This window comes from Microtus oregoni, unplaced genomic scaffold, assembly GCF_018167655.1.
Source record: "Microtus oregoni isolate MIOR12 unplaced genomic scaffold, Mior012 000006F_ref0000085, whole genome shotgun sequence".
Lineage (NCBI taxonomy): Eukaryota > Metazoa > Chordata > Mammalia > Rodentia > Cricetidae > Microtus > Microtus oregoni.
In genome coordinates, this window is record NW_024543065.1 from 12,809,167 (window position 1) to 12,834,150 (window position 24,984).

A 24,984-nucleotide genomic window follows, 5' to 3' on the forward strand; every position below is an offset into this window, starting at 1 on the left:
CCTTAAGTAATGCCAGGGGTTTAAGACATGGCACCCATAAGATCTTTCCCTGTCCCCCAACCTGTTTCCTGTGCTCCTATTCTAATAGGAATGATCTCCTTTTATTGATAAATCTTGATGTAAGTGATAGGTGCTGCCAGAACATAGTTCAAGAATGGAGTTGTGTCAGGGGAGTCCTGAGTGCTTAGGAGAAACTGCAAGAAGACTCTTGTGACCTCGGTTTCTTCAAAACATAAAATTGTTCTTGGGTGTGTTTTCCTGCTTTTCCCAGGTGTGTCGCAGAAGAGAGAATTTACTCCAGCTGTTGTTATTATAGATACATATGCTATGTTCACAGCAGCATTGTTTGTCATAGCCAGAACCTGGAAACAACCTAAATGCCCCTAGGCCAAAGAATGGATAAGGAACCTGTGGTATATTTACACAGTGGAGTTCTACATAGCAGAAAAAAAAAATAATGACATCTTGAATTTTGCAGGCAAATGGATGGAGCTAGAAAACATCATTTTGAATGAGGTAACCCAGACCCAGAAAGACAAATATCACACGTACTTTTTCATAGGTAGTTTTTAAAGAAAACCAGCCTACAAACCACAATCCCAGAGAACCTAGACAACAATGAGGACCCTAAGAGAGACTTACATAAATGTAATCTACATGGAAGTAGAAAAAGACAAGCTCTTCTGAGTAAACTGGGAGCATAAGGACCTTGGGAGAGGGTTGAAGAGGAGGGGAGAGGCAGGGAGGGAAGCAGAGAAAAATGTAGAGCTCAATAAAAAATCAATAAAAAAATAAAAGGAAAGAAAGAAAGAAAGAAAGAAAGAAAGAAAAGCACAGTTTTGCTACATCCAGCTTGCCCTTGTGATTGTACACTTCACTCCGGTGACTCTTCTTAACCCTCAGAGTATAAATTGTCTGGTCACTGAATAAAGTTGGCCATGGCATGAGGCTTTAGTCTGCCTAGTTTTCCGGCCAGTTTCTACCAGGTTCACACTGTCAACTAGAGCAGAAAACAAGGTGCTATTTAAGATCCCTGGAATCTTGTTGGATTATGTCCAGACAGGTTTTATAATCTGAAGAGCCACTTTCACAGGCATGTTGACTGTGATGATGTCAGATTCAAAACACTCTGGGGGTCACATGGAGGAGTGCCTACCGGTGTCATCTATCGGGAGAAAGCAGCTAGGGACAATAATAGAAACAGGAATGGGGTCTTCAACACATGAACTTAGCAGAGCAAGGCAGCATGGTGAGTGTTGGCATCTGAAGCTTGGGCTTTTATTTTATAGAAATCCAAACAGTGATAAAGTACTTACTGACCCTCAGTTGCTGGAGATCACTTGGGGCTTCGGGCCTGCTGTGCTCCATCACTACACCGTACCCCAACATTCAAACTCCACTGTGGAGCTGACTATAATACTGGGTTCTGTTCACGGATGCTGGCTTAGCGTTCCGTAGAATCTACTCTATACCTATATTTTTGCCTTGATGACTATGCACGCAATGGTGGACGTGAAATTCTCTAGCATAGTTCCTGGTACAGTAGTCTGACTCAAACGGAAGACAGGACAGACGTGTTTTGTAGTAAGAAACAGTGATAAACCATATCTAGCTCATCAGGACCACCGCATGTATATTAATAAGCCTACCTGTTACAAATAAAACTGGAATTCCCACATACTCCCTCACTTCCATTTCTCCTTGAATCTTGCCCATATCCATGAACTGCCTTTAGATGCTTGTACTGTTTAGTTGTCAACGGAAACAAGTATGGTCCAAGCAGGTGATGATAATGTGTGTGTGTGTGTGTGGGGGGGGGGGGGATGCTTCAGTACTTGAGGTATTAAGAGGTTGTGATCCTAGCCCATTTTTCTGCCTCCGCCAATTTCTCCCAGTATGTCTGCCACTCATTTCCGCCTTCATAGTTGTACCCAGTGCCTCTGTTAAATGGTGGTGGATGTAAGTGGAGCTCCTTAGAGCTAGCACTTCAGGCCAATCAGACACTGAACTTCTAAGTTCGAGGTTTGCAGGCAATAAATATCCAGCCTCTTTCTCCTGAGGCCCTTCTCCTCTTAGCATCGAACTACCATCCAGGTGAAAGTGGACAACGGTTACTTTATCACAGACCATGCAAAGTCCAAGCCCTTGCTGTCCAAAGAAATAAGATGGTCCACCCGGGGAGGAAGTAAGGAGGGTGGGGAGGAGCCGGAGGGGGGCGAGGAGGGGGCCGGACGGGACAGGGAGGAGCCTAAGGGAGGGGAGGAGCCGGAGGGGACAGGGAGGAGCCGAAGGGACAAGATCTGCTGCGGGCCTCCGTTCAGGTGCTTTCCAGCATGGCTTCGGCCTCCTCCGGACACGGAGCCAGTCTGCTGCGTTTTCTGCGGCTGGTGGGGCAGCTCAAGGTGAGCGAGCGGGCACGGCCTGGCCGGGATGCGACAGTTCGGGCTCAGGCTCCGTCCCCACGCAGCCTCCCCTCTCTCAGCTCCGCGGTGCGCGGCCTGGGTGAGCTGGGAAGGAGCTGGCGGGGACCAAGCTGAAGGCCGAGGCGGGACCCGAAACCTGTGCAAGCTCCGGGCTGGGCGCCGCCCGTTCTGGGCCCGGCGCCCATTACCGGTGCAGCCGAGACCTTCCCCTGTCGCAATGACTTCCGGAAGCGACCGTTTCTGTAACACAGTTTCAGCGTGTATCAGCCCTAGCCTATCAGAGCTTGGGCAGAGTCCCCTATGTTCCCAGATCACCGGTTCCCTGAAACTGTGACTACTATCTTGAAATTTTTTAGAAGCATGGAACTCCCAGGGAAAGTGCAGACTCGCATGATCACATCGTGTTCCAAATAAAAGTCTTGATCGTGGCAGAAATTCCTGTATTCCTTCTGTGTCAGATCTGGGCAGTCTGTCACGTGTTTATGTACAAAACATGCTACTGTTTTCTTCTCTGAAATGGGTTTTTGGATAGCAAAAATCTACTATTCTTGTAGTTTGGAAAAATGACAAAGCAAAGCCCTGTGTTTTTCCTTATTAAGAAGTACTTGTTTAGAGAAGAGGTTGATAGTACAGCTGGCTGCCTGGAACTCGGGTTTCCACCTATTGAGTGCTGGGATCCCAAGTATGCAGCACCAGGCTTACCACCAGTTTTGCCTTTCTTTCTAAAACCTTTGTATTGTACCGTTGTTACACTTCAGTAGCGCAGTGATGACTATTGAACTTTAGTATACTGTGAATTGCATTTTGCTCACTCACCAGTTTGATAGATTTCAGATGTATGGATCACTATGGTTAGTTTAAATAAAGCATTTTTTTTTTTGTTTTGTTTTTGTTTTTCTAAACAGGGTTTCTCTGTGTAGCTTTGAAGCCTGTCCTGGCACTTGCTCAGTAGACCAGACTGGCCTCGAACGCATAGAGAACCACCTGCCTCTGCCTCCCAAGTATTGGAATTAAAGGTGTTCGCCACCACCATCGGCCTTATATAAATAAAAATAGGTTTGAAACCATGACTTGGTTGACTCTGTAGTCATCCCCTGATATTTTCTTGAAGAGCATCTATTGGTCGTGTGGTCGTTTCTAGTAGTGGTATTTGTTTAATTCTTTATCTTCTTTATTAGAGAGTCCCACGGACGGGCTGGGTATACAGGAATGTGGAAAAGCCAGAGAGTGTGTCAGATCACATGTACCGGATGGCAGTTATGGCTATGGTGACCAGAGATGACTACCTTAACAAGGATCGGTAAGTTATTTGAAGGTCTCTAGACTCTGTGTGAGGATTGCTTCAGTTACAAACTACAGTAGGTTTTCTATTGATAGAGCATGCGCATTGGTGTCAGTGGAAATAAGTGAGAAATTAGGGCCTTGAAGGTGAGTATGTGTAAAATTGTGTCTTTGCAATCATATTTATTTTGCTTTTGGACTAGCTGCTTTTATGAATAATGGTAGCCATTTGTGAGGTCATGCTGTTGAGGCTGTATGGCAACGCGTACGTAGATGCTCTAAGGAGGTACCCCTTTAGTTACTCAGCAACCCTTTAAAATGCTTAGGGACCGCAGGGCAAGAGTTACATAGAAGACAGTGAATGAATTACTGTGGCTTCAGTGAAAATCACAGAAGAAGGTAAAGGAGGGAATAGCCAGTTATTCTAACAGTGGGGAGCTCTCCTGCTGTTGCTTGATCTCCATGGATGGGATGGCCACTGAGCTGCGTTCTTTCTAAAGAGTTGGCACAAGTCAAGAAGTTATAGAGGGCTACACACAGAGGAGCCACAATCAAAGTCCTGGTGGGGAGAAAGCAAAGTTCATTGGAAACACAGAAAACAGTCAAGCTGACTACAGCAAAGTGATCCTGGGGACCCTGGGGAGTCCTGTTGCTCTGCAGGTGGTGTTTCCGGAATGTAGAGGAGTTTTGGCATTTAAAAAAAAAAGCCCCAAACAAAATGAAGTCAGTTTGAGATGAACTCAGTCTGACATTTGAACTGTACTAGAAAGAAACTGGAGGCTTCAAGGTCTTTGTTGATCAGCAGGACTGAAAAACACTGTGCCCTTCCCCTCCTGAGGCACCTACTTCATTGCTTGCCTCTGTCATTCTGATGGTTATTGTCATAGACTAATAAGGGTAGCCATGTGTTAAATGACTAGTATGGAGCAAGAACATGGTTTATGAGATATGATTTTTGTATCGCCTCTATGAAGTATTCTTTCACACCCTTTCTCTGATGCTAGGCATCCAACTCAGGGCCTGATGATTGGTATACCAGTATTCTACAAGCTGTATCTCCCTGTTATCCATTTTATATGATAAAATGAAGGACAGCAAAAGGGAGCGTTTAAGTTAATACATAATCGGGTAAACTTCCTGTAGCTAATAAGTTTGGTAGCCACATTTAAAGCCCTATCTGTTCGATTTCACCCATCACCCTATATATAGATCCTTTTGGCATTAGGACACTGGAGGAAATACTCAATTCTAAATTTTTGTAAGACGTCTCCTGGCTTTGTGGTTTGAAATTAGGAACTTCTTAAAGTGAGAATTATGAAATCAACCATTAAAAAAATTCAGTCTGCTCTATACTCTCAAGTGTTGTGTTAAATATTCAAAAGTAATTTGATTCAGAGCTAATGTGGGCTGGTAGAATATAATTACTTTAGAAAATATTGTATTAAATTAGTCTATGAGTGGGGAAGAAAGAAAAAACACATTATTAAGTTTAAAAATAGTATAGGAAAGAAACTTGTAGTGGATGTAATTTTGTGTAATTATTCAACGTTTCTTACCTGATCAGATGTATACGCCTAGCCCTGGTTCACGATATGGCAGAATGCATCGTTGGGGACATAGCACCAGCAGATAACATCCCCAAAGAAGAAAAGCATAGGCGAGAAGAGGTTGGTGCTGATCTGCAAAAAACCATGAGGAAAACCCTTCGCTGAAGTGAAGAGAATTCATTAGCCCTATTGGAAAACAGGGAAGATCGGAGAAGATGTTCTTAGAGTTTGAGGGTCAAGGTGTTGCCATCTCATCCTATGATAGACAGCTAGCTGAGTCTGTACAGACTATGGTACTTAACAGCTTAGGTTTGGTGGCTATAGTGAGGGGAGGTCTTCAAGAGAGCCTTGAAGTGTTACTCGTACCGTCTGTTTTCAGACTTCTAAGCAAGGACTTCTTGGCCAGCAAATTGATTTTAGCTGATTCTTAGCATTGTTTTCTATAAGAACATGGCGACATCCCTGCTCTCACCTGGTTTGACACAGGAACAAATAGTCGTGATGGCTTCAATTCTTGCTGGCGTGGCTTTCGTTAGGGTCATACCAGCAGCTGAGGGTTAAGTCTATTTGCCGAAATTATCCCCCCCACACACACACACACACTTAAACTCTTCGAAGAGAGATTCTCAAAATCACAAATATATTTAGTATTTTAATTACTATTTAGTACATTTTAAGTTAGTCCTTTAGAGGCTAGAAATTTAAAAAGTAAAAGAAAGCATTGGCATTCATAAAAATAAATGGCATTGATAAGATAGTAAATGAAGGTCAATGGTGCATGCAGGGCTAAAAAAAACTTTGTTGAGGCAGAGACAGACAAACCCATGAAGAAGTCTCCCCTTTATCTCTTCCTCCTTCCTCCCCATCCCTCGCTGTTTCGTCCTTTGAAGCTGAAGGAGTGGATTTCAGTGGCACTATTACTACAAACGACTTCTTGAAGGCCTTTGAGATTGGTTCTAAGTTATTTAGTGAGGATGCCTTTACTGACATGGTTTAATAGAGAAGGTAGGGTTAAGTAACTGTTTTCCGAGATGATAGAAACTAGAGCTAAGTAGCCAGTAGGGCGTTTGCTCATCTAGAAGCAGGAAGAGTCCATAAAGAAGTGGGGCTAATTTAGGTTCCAGCCCACCCTAAAATACGGGCACCTTGGTGGTCGTATAGGGCTATGTCATCCATCCCTCTTCTTCCTAAAGAACAGATCCAAAACACAGCCTGTTCATCATGATGGAAGGAAATATTTCTCGATGTAGGTCTAGACTGTTGTGAAAAAGAATTATTAAGTTGCTTGACAGAATGCACACAGAATGAAAGCAAGCTGCTGAAATTCTCAGCTGTTGAACTGAGGATAACGGGTAATGAAGTGTCACCTGGGTGAAGAAGATGAAGAAAAAAAAAATCTTCTCGTTCCTAAAGCTGGCTGGAGGATGTTGGTTCTATTTCCGCACGAGTATGGATGCAGAGTGAAAACCGTGGCCTTAGACCAAGGAGCAGGGACGGGAAATGACAGAGAAGAGATACGCTGTCCCTCTGACAGTGCACGAGGATTTTCTCCACAGAAGAGCATGCCAGAAACTTCTGGAAAAGAACCACAGACACTGTCAAGGAACTGCAACCACAGAGGGAGAAACCTGCAACTCTGCAGACCGGCTGGATCCTGATTCCTGTCACCCCGAGGCGGGATCACAAGGTGCTGCTGACTCCTTTCCTGCCAGATTCTGGTTAGGAAAAAAAGCGTTTCTGGCCCCAGCTGTCCTTACTGCTGCCCACTCCTGCTGATTCAGAGGAATAAATGTCAGAGGCAGAAGGACCAGGGAAACGTCTTTAGGAACGTCAGGTTCTTGGCTGAGAAACCCGGGGCCTGAAAAGAGCTGGTGCGCCCTTACATCTTCCTGTCGTCAATCTGGGTTTGGGCATGGGAAGATTGGGATTCCTTATACAGATGGTGTTTATGAACAAAATTCAGTTCTCTGAGTCATGCATTAAGATAATTAAATGAAGGCTTCTTGGCCTCAGGAGAAACATACATAATGCGAACCAGAGGCATCATTTGCCCAGAAATTTCTTGAGTGGCTGGCCACGATTTAAGTTGAAGAGGGAGAGGGGAAGGACGACTACTTGGTGTACTAAAGAATGCCTGTTATAGAGGATTTTCAGTATTAAAGATGAAAGGCAGAATGAGGGCAGAGAAGACAGAACTCGGAAAGGGGGCCAAAAGCAACGCTTGTGTCTAACCCCTTCCTCCACCATGATAACATGAACCTTTTATTATAACCCAAGCTTGCCAGCGTTGCCTTAACAGGCATCATGAGGATTAAGGGCCTAGACTTAGATGCTGATATAACAGTGGCCAGCTATATGCTCTTTTGCAGAGAGAGAAGCTTGTTCAAATAGAATGCGGAGTCATTCTTCTCCCGTATCTGTGAGGGACAAAGTGGCTAACGAACTGGGTGAAAGGAGAATAGGCCTTCCTTCATTACGGGAGTCTTTGGAAGGTCGAGAAAGTGAAACCTCAAAGTGAATATGTATTGAGGACTCATGTTGACTTATAAGGACTGTGTGTGCCCACGTTCAGACCATGCAACCCTCTTAGGAAGGTGCCACCTTGCAAATGAGGAAACTGCAAGACAAAAGGGCTAAATGGCCGAGTCCAGGGTCTTCAGCTAGTGAATGCCAAGCCAAGGTTTAAGACCAGTCTGGATCTAGAATCTGAGTGAGCCACCACACCACTCAGCCGTGTCAGGGTTGGGAGTACAAGCTTTGCAGGTGATTGCCAGGAAACAGAAAAGAGAGACTTGTGGATTTGGTGAGGGCTGCTCCCACTTCAGTGGAAGCAAATTCTTGGCATGGTTTGCTAGCAGAGGAAGGAGCTAAGGGCATTGTCACCCAATATGTACGGCTGAATGACACAGTGAAAGCACAGAAGTGAGGTCTTGGCCCGTGACGAGGATCTTCAGTGAGGTTGATAGCATTTTTTAAGGTGGGCATGATTCTGTGATATAAGCTGTCAAACAAGGAATATTAACTGAGAGCTCTCAAAAATGTAATTCTCGGCTAGTGTTACTGTGGGGTCTTGTTTAGGCAGCCAAATCTCACAAGCGCTCACCTCTACGGGAAGAGCTATAGGCAATTAATAGCTGCTGGGCCAGGATCAGTTTTCTCCAGGGACAAGAAGACTGGACTTCCATATACAAGCTGCATACAAATGTTTATGGAGGGAAAACTAAGCAAGAAATAATGTATTTCTGGAATAGTATAGTCAAAAGTAATCTGTGTATGGAGACAATTTACAAAAATGTGTGTTTTCAAGTATATTGCTGAGATTTACAATAAAGGAACAAGAAGTGCAAGTGTAAAATCCATTTTATGCTTCTCCGTGGTGTGGCATTCCAGCTGTATGACTGAGCGGCCTCCCTGGATGGTCATGCCACTTGTAAGAGCATATTACTAGTACTGGCATATACTGCTTGCTGTAGACACAGATGTATGCTATAAGACGTTTTTCCTTCCAATACCGTATAAATATCCACACAAATGTTCATTTTCTTTTCATTGCTTTTCTCCAACTCATTTTATTTTATATAAGACATTGCTATTACTGAAGTTGGTGCTTATAGCTTATTCTTTTCAAAGAGTTTGACCTCTGGTTAACACCGGAGTAGAGCAGAGTCAGGGCTATACAGGATGAGATAGTGAAGGTGTAGAAGGCCATTGGGAAGTTAGTTGACCTTAAAAATGTGCTATTTGGAAAAATACTAGGATGAATGAAGCCAAGGGAGAAACTGAGGACACCAAGGGAGACTTAGAAGTATTTACAAAGGATGCCTCTTATTCTTTCATTTTCCTCTCTCTGGATTTTGGATACCTCTCAGGCTTCTTGTGATAACAAAGGCATCTTTAAACTGCTGGATACATCGTGGAAAGGTTCAGCATGGCCAGGCATGAATTGCAAGGACATCCCCTCAAACGGTTGCTGAGGACACAGTCACTCTGACTGCACTGGTCATTGTCCTGTTGTGGACACTATGTGGCAAATCAGAGGATAGGACAGTGCTTTCATCTGGGCAGCCTCTTGAGGTTATAACGAGGTCCATGTTCAGCAGTGCATTCTGGGAATCTGTGTACCTCAAAAACTGGGACTTCTGTTATGTCAATGACAATGACTAACTTTTTTTTTTAATGACTAACTTTTTATATGATGCTTTTAAGTTTCTGCAATAATGAAAATAACAGAAAATGAATATAGTACTTAAAAAAAAAACTGGAACCTGTAAAGGCCTGCTTATTCTACTGGGGTTATTTTGAGGAATCTGAGTCCCTTGTTTGGCTTTTGTAGGCTAGTTGTAGGCTAGATACTGACTTCGATGAAGGCGAATGTAATGGAATTAATGGCTTCATATTTCAGGAGGCTATGAAGCAGATCACCCAGCTGCTGCCAGAGGACCTCAGGAAGGAGCTCTATGAACTCTGGGAAGTGAGTATACATACTAGACTGTTTTTTTTTTAACTGCTACTGAATTTATATGGCTTATCCATGCTTCCGTTGGAAAGGTTATACTAACGGTCTCTATACTGTAGTTTTGTCCCTCAGCTGCTACAAAAATCTCTCTGTGCTGACAGAAACTTTTCATTGTCTTTGTTCCTACTCTTCTTACCACGGCAGCACCCGCTCACAGTGGGTATTGTATTTCCGACTTCTTTGTTCACAGCCATGTACCCACACCTAATTCTCTTCTGTGTTCGCAATCATGTTCACGTCATGGTGCATGTGTGTATGTGTGGTGTGTGTATGTGTGAATGAGGAGGCCAGAGGTCAACCTCAGCCGTCATTCCTTAGGTGTCCTCCACCTTGTTCCTGGGACAGGGTCACCAACGGCCTCTGAACCCCAGGGATTCACATGACCCCCACCACATCCACCCTGGGGTTACAAGCGTGTGCTACCTGGCTAGCTTTTTCACGTGGTCCTGGAGTTGAATTTAGGTCCTCTTGCCTGCAAGGAAAACTGACTAAACCATCTACCCAGGCCCCATTTCTGATTCTTAAAACGTGAATGACACTCTTAAAACAAGGCAAATGACATCTGAGGGATGACCGCTGAAGTCGTCCTCTGGATCCATGGCTTTGGGAGAATTCAGAACTGAGATTTAATCGCATCATGCTGAGTTGTAGATCTGAGACCTTGAATACTGTTCTTTTACTGAGTCTGTTGTCCATCCCTAAAAGAACAAAGTGAAGGCGGGTGGTGGCGGCGATGCCTTTGATCCCAGCACTTGGGAGACAGTCTACAAAGCAAGTTCCAGGACAGCCAGAGCTGGTATACAGAGAAACCCTTTCTTGGGGTGGGAAAAAAGAACAGAGTGAAATCAAGGTGAAAGGCGTAGGCTGGGCTCACCCAAGGGTGCACGAGGCTGAAAAGAAAGGGCAGGGACCATGCAAAAGCAGGACTAAATGTTTTCTGTCATTCTTTCTGTTTTCTACTGGTTTCTCTGTCCAGAGCACAATGCCTCTCCTTGATGGAGCCCCTCAGCCTGCCCTCTTTCCTGCTCTTGGATAGCCCTTTCTTCATCCTTCCCAATACCCTCTGTCAATTCTCCCATTCCTGCAATCCCCCTCATTCCCATCCAATCCCTCTCCAACACCTCTGCCTCTGAATCTCATTCCCTTATCCAGGCTCCTACCCTTCTCTGCCTTTCCTGAAGATATCTACCCACTCCCTCTTATGCTGAGTCAGATTGTCACTTGGGAGGAAAATGGGACGTGTCTAGAACTGGACCCTGAACTTTCCCTAGACACCCCATGATCTGCAGCATCAGAGTTGGTAGTGCCCTGTCCTTGCAGTGGTTTGACTCAAATAGGGGGTGAAGTCAGTCTTTCTAGGCAGTGGGGTGTAACACAGGGACCAGAGCCTCGAGCCTGAACACCCATAGGTAAGCTACTTCAATCTAGTTAATCTGTCTTTCTTCTAGGAAACGAGAGTCCTACAGGTCCACCTGCTCATCCACAACTAAGAAGTTCAACACGCTTAGAAAACTAGATTTTAAAATCCTTAGTCTGATCTCAGTCTGTTTATAAGCAGAAGTGAACCTCAACTACTGTGGGCTTTTTGAGTCGTCATTCATCCCTTACCGTGTGAAAGTTAATGGCGTTAGCGGATAAATAGGTTTGATTTGTGAGTGCCGCCTTAGGCTCCTTGCTAGAGGCCATCTATCGTGTGCGCTCCATGTATTAGTGTTCTAAAATAAGGAATTGCTGGAGTCTGCTGAGACACTGTGGACCTTTAGTAATTACCTCGGGTGAGGAGAATTCAGTCGGGGATGGTGTGCATGGAGTTTAGCCTGGAGCTGCTGCAGAAGGTGTCTGTTACAGTATGCCAGGGTTCTTTGGGGAATGTCTCAGCATATATTTCGTGTAGCATTAGAAGCCTGATCCATTAGTTCAGGTAACAGAGTAAGGCTGCGCATCATCCATGCAGAGAAAAAGAAGAGGCATGAGTTTGTGAAGTGAATTCCATTATCTCTTAAGGACAAAACACTCCCAGAATTTGGGAAGCTTCATAAGAATCTGCCCGCCTTTGCCTCTTTTTGTTCTAAACACAGTGGCAGCATCTATAGAATTATTTTCTTAGTCACCAGCAACGGACTGATCCTCCGTCGGAGCCAGTATTCCTGACTTTCCTCCCTTTCTCCTCTGCTTTCAGGACCTAGGGCTGCCTGCTAGTCCTGCTGCTTAGGAAACCCTAGCCTGAGTCACTGGGTGATTTGCCCTTTCCAGTCCACCTGCAGGTGGCAGAGTGCTGTGTGGGATCCCCTCCCACCTTAGTGGCACATTCCTGAAGAGGCTCAGGCACCTCCCTCTCTGTCTCGGGGTGTCCATTGCTCCCTTCAGCCACCTGCCTTGCTACCTCTCTCTCCATTTTATAGCAGATTGTCTCTTCTGTTCTTGTTTGTTTTTAATTAGAGAAGCAGAGACTGCATAGATGTGGACTTTCTTAGCTCTGTATGGGTATGCAGGTCTATGTCTGTGTAACGTTTTTTTGAAGCAGGTCTCCCCGCTTGCCACATTTTTCTACTTCCCTTCATAACTAAGCAGGTAAAGATTTGCCCATACTCCCCAACTCTGTTCTTTGAAGTTCGCTTCAGTATGACTGACTGCTAGTGCCACCTGTCACTGCTTTTGCTGAAATTCCATGCAGCTTCTGTGTGGCTTACCCAGCAAGTCCTCTTTTGCCTGCGGCTCATCCCTCAGGTCTCTGGTATATTCTTTCTTGCTTGTCTTTCATCCTTCCATTTATGTGTGTGTGTGTGTGTGTGTGTGTGTGTGTGGTGTGTATACCTGTCAGTGCATCTGCAGAGACCACAGGAGGATGCCATGTGTCCTACTTTATTGCGTTCCACCTTATTTCCTTGAGATAGGGTCTCCCCCTGACCTGGAGCTACACTGGCAGCCAGTAGGCCCCAGACTTCCTCCTGTCTCCACCCTGAGTCAGCACTGCAATTACAGATGTGATACATTCAGCTGCAGCTGTAATAGGCTTTTTACGTAAGATCTTCAGGGGTTCAAGTTCAGATCCTCCTATGGGAGCAGCGAACACTCTTATCCCCGAACCATCTCCCAGCCTCTCAGTCCCCTGCCCGCTGTAATAACCACCACCCTCATTTTCATAGAAATTGTTTGGATGCCATCTTCATCTTAGCATTCATCCTTGGATGTTGTGCTTCAATCTTGTGTATATTTTTTAAACTTAATTTGTCCTTTAGATCTCTTTGAATCTAAAGTATCTCCCTTCATTTATTTCTTTGTATTTCAAATTATCTGTTGAAAATTCTTATCTACTGAATCCAAAAAAAGTTGCATACTCTTTGCTGTGGTCTTCTATTATTTGATACAGGTTAGCAACTAATTAAACTTAGTCTGGATCCTTTTGACAACATGGTAGGCGGGTGTTGTGCCCATTCAAGACGTACATGAACTCATATGAGGAGAACTCTGAGTACCTGAGAGAAAACACTAAGAGTATAAGACAAGAGTCATGTGGCTTCAGTTTCTTCAAAGCACAGAATTGGTCTTGGAATGTGTTTTCTGCCCCTCTCGGGTGTAGTGGAAGGAGGGAGTCTACTTCAAATCATTCATTACAGCTAGTTATTGCTATTTGTTTATAGGCCTCTGTGGGAAAACTTGGTTTGCCACGTGTGACCTGTCCTTGTGATTGTACACTCTACTCTGGTGACTCTTTTCAACCCTCAGAGTACAAATTGTCCGAGACTAAAGTTGACTATTACATGAGACTTTAGTCCGCCTCATTTCTCCCAGATCCTTCCTCTTCTAGAGCAGAGGCAGTGTGTAATAACTGCTTTTTCTTTATGCTTGTATCCTCTCAACCTTGGAGGTTGCAGGAAGGTAGTATTCTAATGGTTTTCGTTTTGCAGCTTGTATAGTTTTGTGTTTGACTCATTGACTCTTTGCTTGCAGTTTTTACAGGAAAGGTGAGAAAATATGATTGAATGTGATGACTTCCTTGGCAGCAGAAATGGCCTTACATCTGCCTCACGTCAGCACATGCCACCCAGACCGCTGACTTCTAGTATTTGTCAACTCCTGAGCAGTTTGCTTTTTTGAGTCTTGTCTGTTGTTGATTCTGTGGAAGGGCTGCTAGAGCAATGTTCTCTAACTTCTTAAATTTTACTCAGCTTCTCTGTACTTTTATTTTGTAATCCATAAAATTCAGTTTCTCTGGATATAAAGTCCCGAGGTCACATTTTCTTTTCCTGAATATATTTGAGTATATTTCTCTCATTTTCTTCTGACTTAAAGCATTGCTGTCAACATCTAATCATCATTTTTTTTGTTCTGTGTCAGATTCTATTTTTATATGGGAGTCTAAAGAATTTCTCTTCTGTCTGGTAATTTTTATTAGAATGTTTCTTTTTATTGGTTATCCTGAGCTAATTTCCTTAGGTATTTAGCCTGTGCTTTCAGCATACTTTAGGGGGAGAAAGTAATTGCAGAGAAGTTTTATTGATGTCTAGTTTTTCTTTCTTTTTCTTTTCTACTACTTCTTTTCTTTTTCTTTTCTTTCTTTTTTTTCTTTTTGGCCAACTGCCAATCTTCATTAAGATCTCAGAAACCCTTTGTACCTTAATTTCTAAACTCCATTTTTGTCTTTTATTCTCTTCAGCACACTTATCACGCTCAGTTGCTCTTAGATCACATCATTTAGATTTCTTTCTAAAATAACCTTTATCTCTAATGTTTTTCTAGGTTGTTCTTTAATGTCACCTTGTGTGTGTGTGTGTGTGTGTGTGTGTGTGTGTGTGTGTGTGTGAGAGAGAGAGAGAGAGAGTTCTTTTGAGGTAGTTTGTGGTCAGTTTGATCTGGTTTTAAATCTGAGAATGTCTCTCTGATATGAATGTGGATTGTGTGACTTTACTTCCCGTTCTACCATCTAAGTTCATGTGACATCTGATCACTGTGCTTTTCTGTTGCTCATTTTAGTTTGAAATCCTATTTCCTGAACTCTTGGAAGGACATGCAGTTCAGATCTGCCTCCCCAGTGTAAATGTTGTTGTTGTTGGTTGGTTGTGCATGTTTTTATGTAATGTGGGGAAAATATGGAGGTTTGCTTTTAGGGACTTCCCAACTATGTTTCCCTTTCCTATTTTTTTTTTTTTTTTTTTTTTTAGATCTTTTCTTTTTCTTTACCATACTCAGTTTTGATTCTCTTGCTGTCATGGCTCCCTGTCCTGGTAGGATGACCCAAAGGTCAGGCAGGGGTGACTGTCCTTGTGTAGCTCCTCGTTTTCATCTCCTGCTAGGGTGCACAGGATCTTGCTTTCCCAGTGTCTATTTGCAAGCTGAAGAACTCTCGCTGCCTATTTTGAGCCCCTCTTGTATTGCAGTGCTTTCTTCAGACAGATGCTGGTCTTAAGCATGGCTCGTGGATGCAGGTGGGCTATCTCACTTGCATATAGATTTGTTGTATTTACTTTACTTCATCATTAGCATTTCTCAAATCCTCCCATTTTTTTCTAGCCATGCTGCCGTGATTATCTTACTTTTGCTGATGCTACAAAGTCTTGCACTCTGATTCCCCAGATTCTAACTTAACTGCTGTCCATACTACAATTTAAAGTGATCTTGCTGGGCATCAAATCTGAGTATGCCTCTTCCTGTTGGACCTCGCCTTGATGCCCGTGATGCGCAGTAGCCGAGATTCCATACAGGAAGCCCAGGCCCCGGAGACACAGACCCTCACTTCCATCTGTAGCCTTTTCTCTTTCCTCTTCTGTCCTGTGACTCTCAGAGTAGTGAGAAACTACTCTTGTGGTTCTTTAAATGTCAGAAGACTTCTCACTCCGAGAGCTTGGTCTATAGTGCTCTTTGCTGAACCCTGACTTTAAAAAAATATATTAAATTTATTTATTATCCATGTGCATGTGTGCACACGCATGCATGACACAGCATGTATGTGAAGGTCAGAGAACAACTTATGGCTGTTGGTTTATTCTTTCCGCCATTTGTATTCCTGTGATCAAATTCAGGTCGTCAGGCTTGGTGGCAGCACCTTTACCTCTTGACTGCTGAGGCATCCCCCGGACCCATGCCTTTTTACTGAAAGATAAAATTAGAGAATGCCTTTACAATGAATTATTTAGGGGGAAAATCCAACAGATTGCATGTTGTTTAAAATATTCTGTAAATTTGTTAGAATTCTCTATGCAATCGATTGTGTTAGTTTGCTTTCTATTTTGTCTTAAATACCAATGAGTAAAACCAACTTGGCAAAGAAGGGTTTATTTGGCTTACATGGTCTAGTAATAGTTCATCATTGGGGGAAGTCAGGATAACAACTGAAGCGAGAGCAGAGGCGTGAACCACAGAGGAGCGCTACTTACATTGCTTGGTCTGCTTTCTTATGCAACCCAAAGCCATCTGCCCAGGGGCAGCACCACCCTCAGTGGGACTGCACCCTCTCAATCATTAATAAAGAAAATGTCCCCACAGACATGACCCAGGGCCATTCTGATGGAGTCAGTTCAGTGTGGAGTCCCTCTTCCTAGATGGTCTGGTTTTGTATCAATCTGACAAAAAATGGCCAGCACAACAATATACTTTATTTCCTAACACTCTGAAAGTTTTTTTCCCTCACTTTGAGCAGAAAAGAAGTTTTACATTGATTTGCTTAAAGTATTCAGTTTCCTTTGACTAAACTGTGAACTTGAATTTATTTAATAGAACGATATAACTATGAATGTGAATGAACACTTAAATAAAATGTAATTTTTTAAAAGTATCTTTGAGATAAAGCAAAATATATTGTGGCTTCATGTTTAAATGATTCCCCTTTGTAAAATTCAGCTCTTGCCGAATTCAGATGGCTGCTTTTATAAGGAAAGGGCTTTGACCACAACCTAAGAAACCTCAGTGATTTATACCATGTGCCAGTGCCGAGAAAGCATGACAGGCTTGTTATCTGAACACATCTGGGTGGAATTACAAATGAGGATTCTTCGGGAAACCGGTTGGGAATACTTTTAATAGAAGAACGATCCTGTGCAGACTTAATTGGAACTTGTGACAGGTGGAATGTTCTTCTTGGAGAAGAAAGCCCCCTGGAACTCCCTGTGTGACTTAGGAGTGGGGGGACAGGGCAAAGAGGAAAGGTGAAAATGCTCCTCCCCTCCCACCACATTCACCATATCCTGCCACCGACACACATAAAATTCATAGATTCTAATGTCCCCAGTAGTTATAACCCAGGGGGACTTAACTGCTCTAGGTGGATCACAAGCCCAGAGATTTCCAGGTAAACTTGTAATGAAAAGTAATTAGCAAAGGTAGTAATTAGCTTAGAGGAAGAAACAGTCTGAGTGAAATGAGGAGAGAATGCAAACTTTGAGAAGTGTAAAATGAAAAAAAAAAATCTTGAAGTTAACGAGATTTCTTCTACTCAACTCAAGTAGACCAAAGGGTCTGATCTTAGAGCTGGGGAGATAAGGGAGTTTGTAACATGCTTGTTTTACAGGCATGAGGACTTGAGTCTGATCCCCAGAGCATGTGTTAGAGAAAAGTGAGGGAGGGAGAAAGGAAGGGAGGAAGGGAGGGAGGGAGGGATGGAAGGAGGGAGGGAGGAAGAGAAAGACAGGGGATAGATGGTGGGTGGCAGGGGAGTAGAGGACAGGCAGGCAGGCAGACTGAAAGCAAGTATAGAGAAATTATACATGCAGTCAGTCCCAAGTCCAGGGAGGCAGAGACAAGCAGACCTCCAGGGCTCACTGGTCTTCTAACCTACACAGCAAACCACAGGCTGATAAGAGATCCTGTCTCTTTCAAACAAGATGGACATCCTTACAAACATGTTCATCTGCACACACGTGGACACACATGCACATACATTTTTTTCAAAAAGGACGTTGATCTTCCTGGACAGTGGTGGTGCACACCTTTAATCCCAGCACTTGGGAGGCAGAGGCAGGTGGATCACAGTGAGTTCAAGACCAGCCTGGTCTACAAAGCGAGTTCCAGGACAGTTAGGACTTTTATACAGAGAAACCCTGTCTCAAAAAACCAAAAAATAAAAAAAAAAAAAAGGAAAGAAAAGAAAAGAATGTTGGTCTTGAAACCAAGACAGTAAGAGAAGAATTTGCAAGTATTGAAGATGTGTTCATCTGAGAGGCTTCCAGAGCATTGGGTGGCATCTGTGGACTGTTATCTTGCATGATATCCTAGTGCTAAACTGTGCCCTGAAGTCAAGAGTCTCTAATTATCAGTACACAGTGGAAAAATGATTTGGTACTGAACACTCATTCCCTAAGCTGTGTCTCTGACTCCAGGTACCCAAATAGGAAATTCCCTAGACTCCCTAGTGAGGCAGTCTAATCATTCCCTTTCTATATCCCTTTCCTTAGGAATATGAGACCCAATCTAGTGCAGAGGCCAGATTCGTGAAGCAGCTGGACCAGTGTGAAATGATCCTTCAGGCATCAGAATATGAAGACATGGAGAATAAACCTGGGAGGCTTCAAGACTTCTATGATTCCACAGCAGGTATCATGCTCATAAACTCATAAACATTGTTGGTTCAGTTGGGCTCAATGTTAGTGTGGGGACTGATGGTCCATAAGTTGCAAACCCCTTGTTGGTTTCTTCTTCTGACCTTTCAAGAAGAACATCTGAAAAGAAAATGTTGAGATGGCTAGTTGAGATGCCAGTGGCACTCAAGGACATCACCACTTTGACATCTGAGCAACATATTCACATTCTGCTTCTGCCAACTGCCAGCTGGTGATCTCTTGCTATCTCAGAGCCTGTGCCTCGTCTGATAAATAGGAACCAAAACTCCTTTCTTAAGTCCAGAATTGCTTTTCAGAGGGAGATAATGCATGGGAAAGGGTTCTAATCTGGTAGTGCTTTAGAATTGTAAGCTTTGAGATAGAAATAGTGAGTGACTTAAAATAGGTCTTACATGTAGACGGAAGTTTCTATCCCACCCAGTTCCACAATCAAATAAACAAACAGAGGCTTATATTAATTATAAACTGTTTGGCCTATTGCTCAGGCTTATTACTAACTACCTCTTACAATTAGCCCATGTTTCTTATCTATGTTCAGTCACATGGCTGGGTACCTTTTCTTGCTATGGCATTATCATTTTGCTTCCTCTTGATTCCTCTGCTTCCAACTGACAACTGCATCTCTGCCTTTCCTCTTCTTAGAATTCTCCTAGTCTGGTTGCCCCACCTATACTTCCTGCCTGACTGCTGGCCAATCAGTGTTTTATTAAGCCAATACAAGTGGCAAATCTTTACAGTATACAAGAGCATTATCCCACAGCATTTCCTCATTTTTCTTTTCACAATAAGAACCCTGAATCTAATCATCTTTGTTTAGTTTCTTTTCCTGACCATTATCTATAACAACTTGTAATCAACACTCAAAACATCCATAATCCATTTTTTGGGAATGTGGATATAGTTTTCTAGGCTACTTTCTGCTGATTGGGAGTATGATAATCTTATGGGAACCCAAAGAAAATTTAGGATTATGGTCAAGTTCTTACTGGAATATTCTGTGAGGCTGGATTATCTTGGCCAGCACTCTTGAGACTGAGGCAAGTTCTGATTGGAGTATTCTGTGAGGTTGGATCATCTCTGCCAGTAGTCTTAAGTCTGTTCTAGATATAGATGTAGAGGAAACTACAACAGAGGTGCTCTGAAACGTTGGATCATCTGGGCCACCCATTCCCACTGGAGATTCTTCAGTGGGTCTTCCTTGATCAAACCTTATTTTTCTTAATCCAGAATGAATCCACAGCCTCTCATTTCCTATGGGAACAAAAGCAAAATCTCTTCTCCAAAGGAACATATCTTTTGACTGAAATTTTGAAGTCAAGGCATTTTCAAAATATATAGGTTGGCTTACTCCAGCAGCATTTATAATCAAATGTCGTTTAGCAGCTGTTGCTTCTTCCTCAGGAGTCAAACAATTCAAAGACAGCAAGCACAGTTAGATACACTTCCACATCATCTTACCAGGTGAATGTCACCATCATTACAGTACCTCATAGCACAGCTGTGGACTCATGAGACATGGGTTTATATCTTGCTTATGCAACATATAACCATGTAAATCTAATAAACCACTTAGGCCCTTGAGTCTTGTTTTCTTTTCTTTGTAGTGGAGATACTTAAACCTGGTGTTATACATGCTTGTAATCCTAGCACCCAGGAGGTAGCTGCAGAAGGGTCCAGTTTGTAGCTAGGCTCAGCTAAATAGTAAGACTCTTGTTTTCAAAAATAAGAGCCAGGGATAGAGTTCAGTAGTGGAGGACTTGGCTGGCGTGTGTGAGGCTCCAGATCCCATCATCCAGTATAGAATGGGGACATTAGCAGCACCTACACGATAGATAGGATTGTGTGAGGATGCTGGAGGAAATCCTGGGACCTGATTAGAGAGGCACCTGCACTGTTGGCTGCCTTCATTTTGATCGTTTACAAAGCAAGCAGCACACCCACTGTTGGAGATGGATGTTTTATGGCTTCTTCCAATATAATTCCCTGTCCATTTCCTGGGAGTCCTGGTGGATCAGTCAGTCCAGTCTCTATTTTCCCTGAGAGGGCTACAAGGACTGGCCTTTTTCTGACCCATGTGTGGCCTCACCTAACTCATGAAAGTCCTGGCTCACAGACTAATCTCCAAAATACTATTTTCATGTGCGTGAAGCTGATGCAAGTTCTGAGCACAGCGCCTTAATCCGCTTGGCCACTCTGACTGCAAGTTTCTTTTTCTCTTCTTCCAGCCCCATTCCCTCTACTCTAGACAGGGAAGTCAGTTCACACTGGACTGTCACTGACATTCCCTGTACATATGGGCATCAGCTCATCTTTGGAGGGTGGGGCAGAGAGGGGTGGAGTGGGGATCAAACTTGGGGCCTTGTGCATGCCAGGTGAGTGCTTCAGAGCTATGCCCTAGGCTGATATCTTTATTTTAAAAACACCTGGCTTTCCTCTTTCTAAAACATAACTCCCGACACTTTTGGCTGACCGAGAAAGTCTGAGGACCTGCTGCTACCCGTGTTTCCGGCGTACTTTCCTAATCCGCTCTCTGAGACTTCATTGTTCCCTTTTTGCTTAGTCTGCACTTGGTCTCAGTGTGCTACAACCTTGTGGTCTCCCTCTGGCTCTGTCCTTTGGTTAGCTTCAGTTACTGCAACACAACATTTCAGATGACCAACTTCCAATGAGGAAGGTTTCTTTTGACTCAGAGTTTTAGAAGTCTTAGTGTGTGATTGCTTGGCCCCATGGCTTCAGGTGGTGGCGCATCATGGTTGGGTCTAGTTGGAGCACAGCTGTTTGCCTTCTCCTTCAAGGACACGACCTTGTAACTCTACCTGCTGGAGGCGTTCCCCCTTGTGTATGTGTTGTCTGAGTTTGTTTTAACAATACGATAGCAGTAGGATCAAGTGGGATCAGGTGATTATAACAGAAGCCATGGAGCCGGGAATGGTTCCCATCTGGCATTTGACTTCCATGGTTTGCTGGCCCATGTTATTCGTGACAATTGGGTTCCTAGGAGCACAGTTCACAGTAATTTAACACACAGGCCATGTTTGCGCCGTCTTTGCGCTTTATGGTTAGTTGTCTTCAGTTGTTATAGTCACAGAGGAAAAACAGAGAGTGAAATACAAGTAGAATTTTAAAAAATCAAACTATGTGAGTGGAGTTGTCTAGCTCAAAACGTGTCTTTTGCTGAGAAAGAAGCTTAAGCCCAGAGAGACGGTAGCTTGTCAACAGCCAGCTGAAGGAGAGTCTCCTGTTTGCAGTGTAGCACACTGCTTCCATTAAAGAGTTAGTAAATCAATCTAATGCAGCCGATTGGAGAAATGACTTCTCAGTTTCCCAGAGACAGATGTGTAAGGAAAAGACTCATTCCTAAGCACATATATGTAAGAGCAAAGATGAAGACAGAGCTAGCAAGTGAGGTTCATGGGAAGGGTTAGAGGAAGGGAAGGGAAGGGCAAATGATATAATTATATTTTCATTATTTTCATTTTAGAAATTTAAAAATCATTAATTAACAAAGAAAAGGTTTCATCAAAGGAGTATGAGGAAACATGTCAACTGCATCTATTACAACTGAAATTGCTTATTACATTTATTTACTTGATAGTAGATGGGGGCACGTCATAGCTCCCGTGTGGAAGTTAAGGACAACTATCAGGAGTTGGTCCTCTCCTACCCATGGGCTCCGAAGTGGATCTCAGGTTGACAGACTTGGCAGCAAGTTCCTTGATCTGCTGAGTCATCACGCCAGCCCTATTACAGCAGTTTTGAAGGGGACCTCAGGCTCTAGTTTGGGGGTTTTCTCTGATTCACACCATAGCTCTGCCCTTGCTTTCTGAACCCTATTGCTTTGGGGAGCAGCAGAGTCTGTGTCGGGCTGGGTGACAAATGAAAGGTGGGACGTGAAGCTGGAGAAATGGCTTTGGGGCCAAGGCTCTGAGGGCCTCAAGGGTCAGTGTAGTCAGGGCTTGTTAGCTGGCCACCTATACTAGGTATCTGTAATGATTTATACTAGATGAGGATGGGTCACTGTCCAGAACCGAAGCCTGGGGAGGACTGAGGAACAGGGACAGTGGCAGACATCAGCTACTTGAGATCTTAACCAAAGAGAGCTTATGTTCTTTGTTCCGTGATCTTCCTGTGGGCCATTTTCTTTTCTATTCTGTTTTGTTTTGAGACGTTTTCTCTGTATAATCCTGCCTTTCCTGGAACTCTGCTATAGATCATGCTGGCCTCAAACTCCGAAATCCTCTACCACCTGAGTGCTGGGATTAAAGGCAGGCACCAGCACCAGCCAGCCAGCCATTTTCTATGTGGGAACTGTATCCCCTTAATTCATTGCAGTTTGGGAAGAGATGGCTCTGCCGTCTGGGCTCTCACTCCCAACCTTCCCCTATAGTCCCTGGGAGAGACACTCAGGGACTGCCTAGTGCTGTTTCCTCTACATCTTGAGAGACTACATGATGATTCTATGCCTGATTCTCATCCTTACACTCTGGCTAAAGTGGTCTCCTTTACCTGTTCCTGGGACCCAGAATCTCCTGCTTTGAGGTATGGCCAATTTCACAGAAGAGAGCCCCCGATAGCCATGGAGTCAAACTGAAGAAATGTGTGTCTTCTCTTGTTAATATAGAAATGTCTCCCCTTCCCCAGGAAAATTCAGTCACCCTGAGATAGTCCAGCTTGTTTCTGAACTGGAGGCAGAGAGAAATGCCAACATAGCCTCGGCCTCTGCGGAGCCGGGCTCCTGAGTGCACCTCGCACGGCTCTGCTGCCCTACTTTCTTCTTTGCTTCGTGGGAACGTGTTTTTCTACTGTGGCTCTGAAGATTTCCCAGGATGAGAATCTATCTTCTGTTGTCTGGACTTGAGCAACAAGTATGATATAACCCCGGTCCTAAAAGAAGCCACTGAACTGGAAGTGGTCAGGAAGATGCCATGGCGAAGGCTTGAGAGGAGAATGCTTGTTTTGGGAATTAAATAAATATTAAACACTCCAGACTTTGGTTTCAGTTTTGGATGTCTTCAACTACCTTCTTTAAGCTTGGTTATTAGCTTATATTATTTAAGAACAGATTCATTGGAAGGTAGAACATTTAGTTATAATTACTTTTTAAATGTTTTTTTATTCATTCATTCATTTGGTTTTTTGAGACAGGGTTTCTCAGTGTAACTGCCCTAGCTGTTCTGGAATTCACTCTGTAGACCAGGCTGGCCTCAGACTCACAGAGATCCTCCTGGCTCTGCTTCCTGAGTACTGGGATTAAAGGCCTGTGCTACCACTGCCCAGCTATTATTATTATTATTTTTATAATGACTTTTCAGAACAGATTCTTCTTCTTGGAATGCAGTTACTACTGTGTACGGTAGTCCTGTGTCCTCACCCAGGTGAGATGCTCTTGAGGCCAGCGTCTGTTGCTGTTTGAGAGGTGGTTTCATTCTGGCTGGTCCAGGCCCTCCTAGACTCTTCTCCTCCCCAAGTACTAGCATGTGGCACCATGCCCATCTTGAGCCAGATGTTTAATTTTACTGTGTGTTGTAGATTTTCAAGCCTGCTCACAGTCTGCCCTCCTTCCCAGTGCATCATCATCGGAGGATGTATTTTAGGGCATACCATTTCCAATGCCAGCCAGGTGGTGGTTGCGTACGCCTTTAGTCCCAGCACTCGGGAGGCAGAGGCAGGTGGATCTCTGTGAGTTCGAGGTCAGCCAGGTCTACAAGAGCTAGTTCCAGGACAGCTAGGACTGTTATACAGAGAAACCTTGCCAGGAAAAAAAAAAACAAAACAAAACAAAAACACTGTACTATTTCCAATGCCATGTATCCTCCCCTTTCCTTATTTCTTCATGATTTAATGTCTTGGTTATAATAACAATTATGAATGGGTGTTGCCGGGGTCATTGCATTAAAAGTAGGTATCTGCCAACTTCATCTCTCTTCTTTATTTCTCTTTGGTGGGAATAATCCCTTTCGCATGACTTTAGTTGTGTACTCTATCGAAAAGTGTGGAAAAGATGGCCATACATTGCAAGCCTAGCTGGTAATTCAGCATGAGCAGTGAGCCTTCTAATGGAAATGTCATCTTCCAATGGAAGGAGGCCTTTGAGGCTGGTGTGGAACATTCTAAGTAGCATTTCTCTGGAAGCTCTGCAGTATCCATGGATACACTGTCTTCAGGAAGCAAGATAGATGATCTCTGCAAAAGCAACCCATGTGTACAATATCGACTGAGTTGAAAGGTAAAAAATGTGAAAATGTGATTTTTTTAAGGTCTTATTATTAAGAAAAAAACCTACCTATTAGTATTGTGGGGCCTTTTCTGTTGGTTTGGAAATTTTCACAAAATAACTCAAAACACAGTTCAAGAATATGTGAGCAGAGCCTTTTCCATGGAAAGGCTTTTCTGGGCTTAGATTTGCTGTGCTGTGCCCACTGCAGTTTCTCATGAAGTCGGGGCAGTCTGGAGGCTGTGGAAGCCTCTGCTGGCTCAGGCCTTCCTCTGTTTACATCATCATTACCTCAGTTTATCATTTTCCTGCCAAGGGGCAGTTCACAATGAGACCTTACCTCAACGTCATTTCGGAAAAAAAAATAATGGGACTGTGACTAAAATCTTAATAAAAACCACACTGGAGCTCAGTAAGGAAAGATAACTATTGAATCCATCAGCAATGTCTA

At 43.6% G+C, this 24,984-nt stretch overlaps 1 protein-coding gene across 1 annotated transcript; it reads left to right on the forward strand.

Moving 5' to 3' along the window:
- The first annotated feature begins 2,270 nt into the window (after positions 1 to 2,270).
- Positions 2,271 to 24,229, forward strand: Hddc2 (HD domain containing 2). The gene is made up of 6 exons (XM_041653843.1): positions 2,271 to 2,402; positions 3,602 to 3,723; positions 5,269 to 5,371; positions 9,654 to 9,722; positions 18,155 to 18,293; positions 22,961 to 24,229. Exons 1-6 carry the CDS (start codon positions 2,334 to 2,336, stop codon positions 23,056 to 23,058), a joined length of 600 nt encoding a protein of 199 aa, XP_041509777.1. The 5' UTR covers positions 2,271 to 2,333; the 3' UTR covers positions 23,059 to 24,229.
- The last annotated feature ends 755 nt before the right edge of the window (positions 24,230 to 24,984 follow it).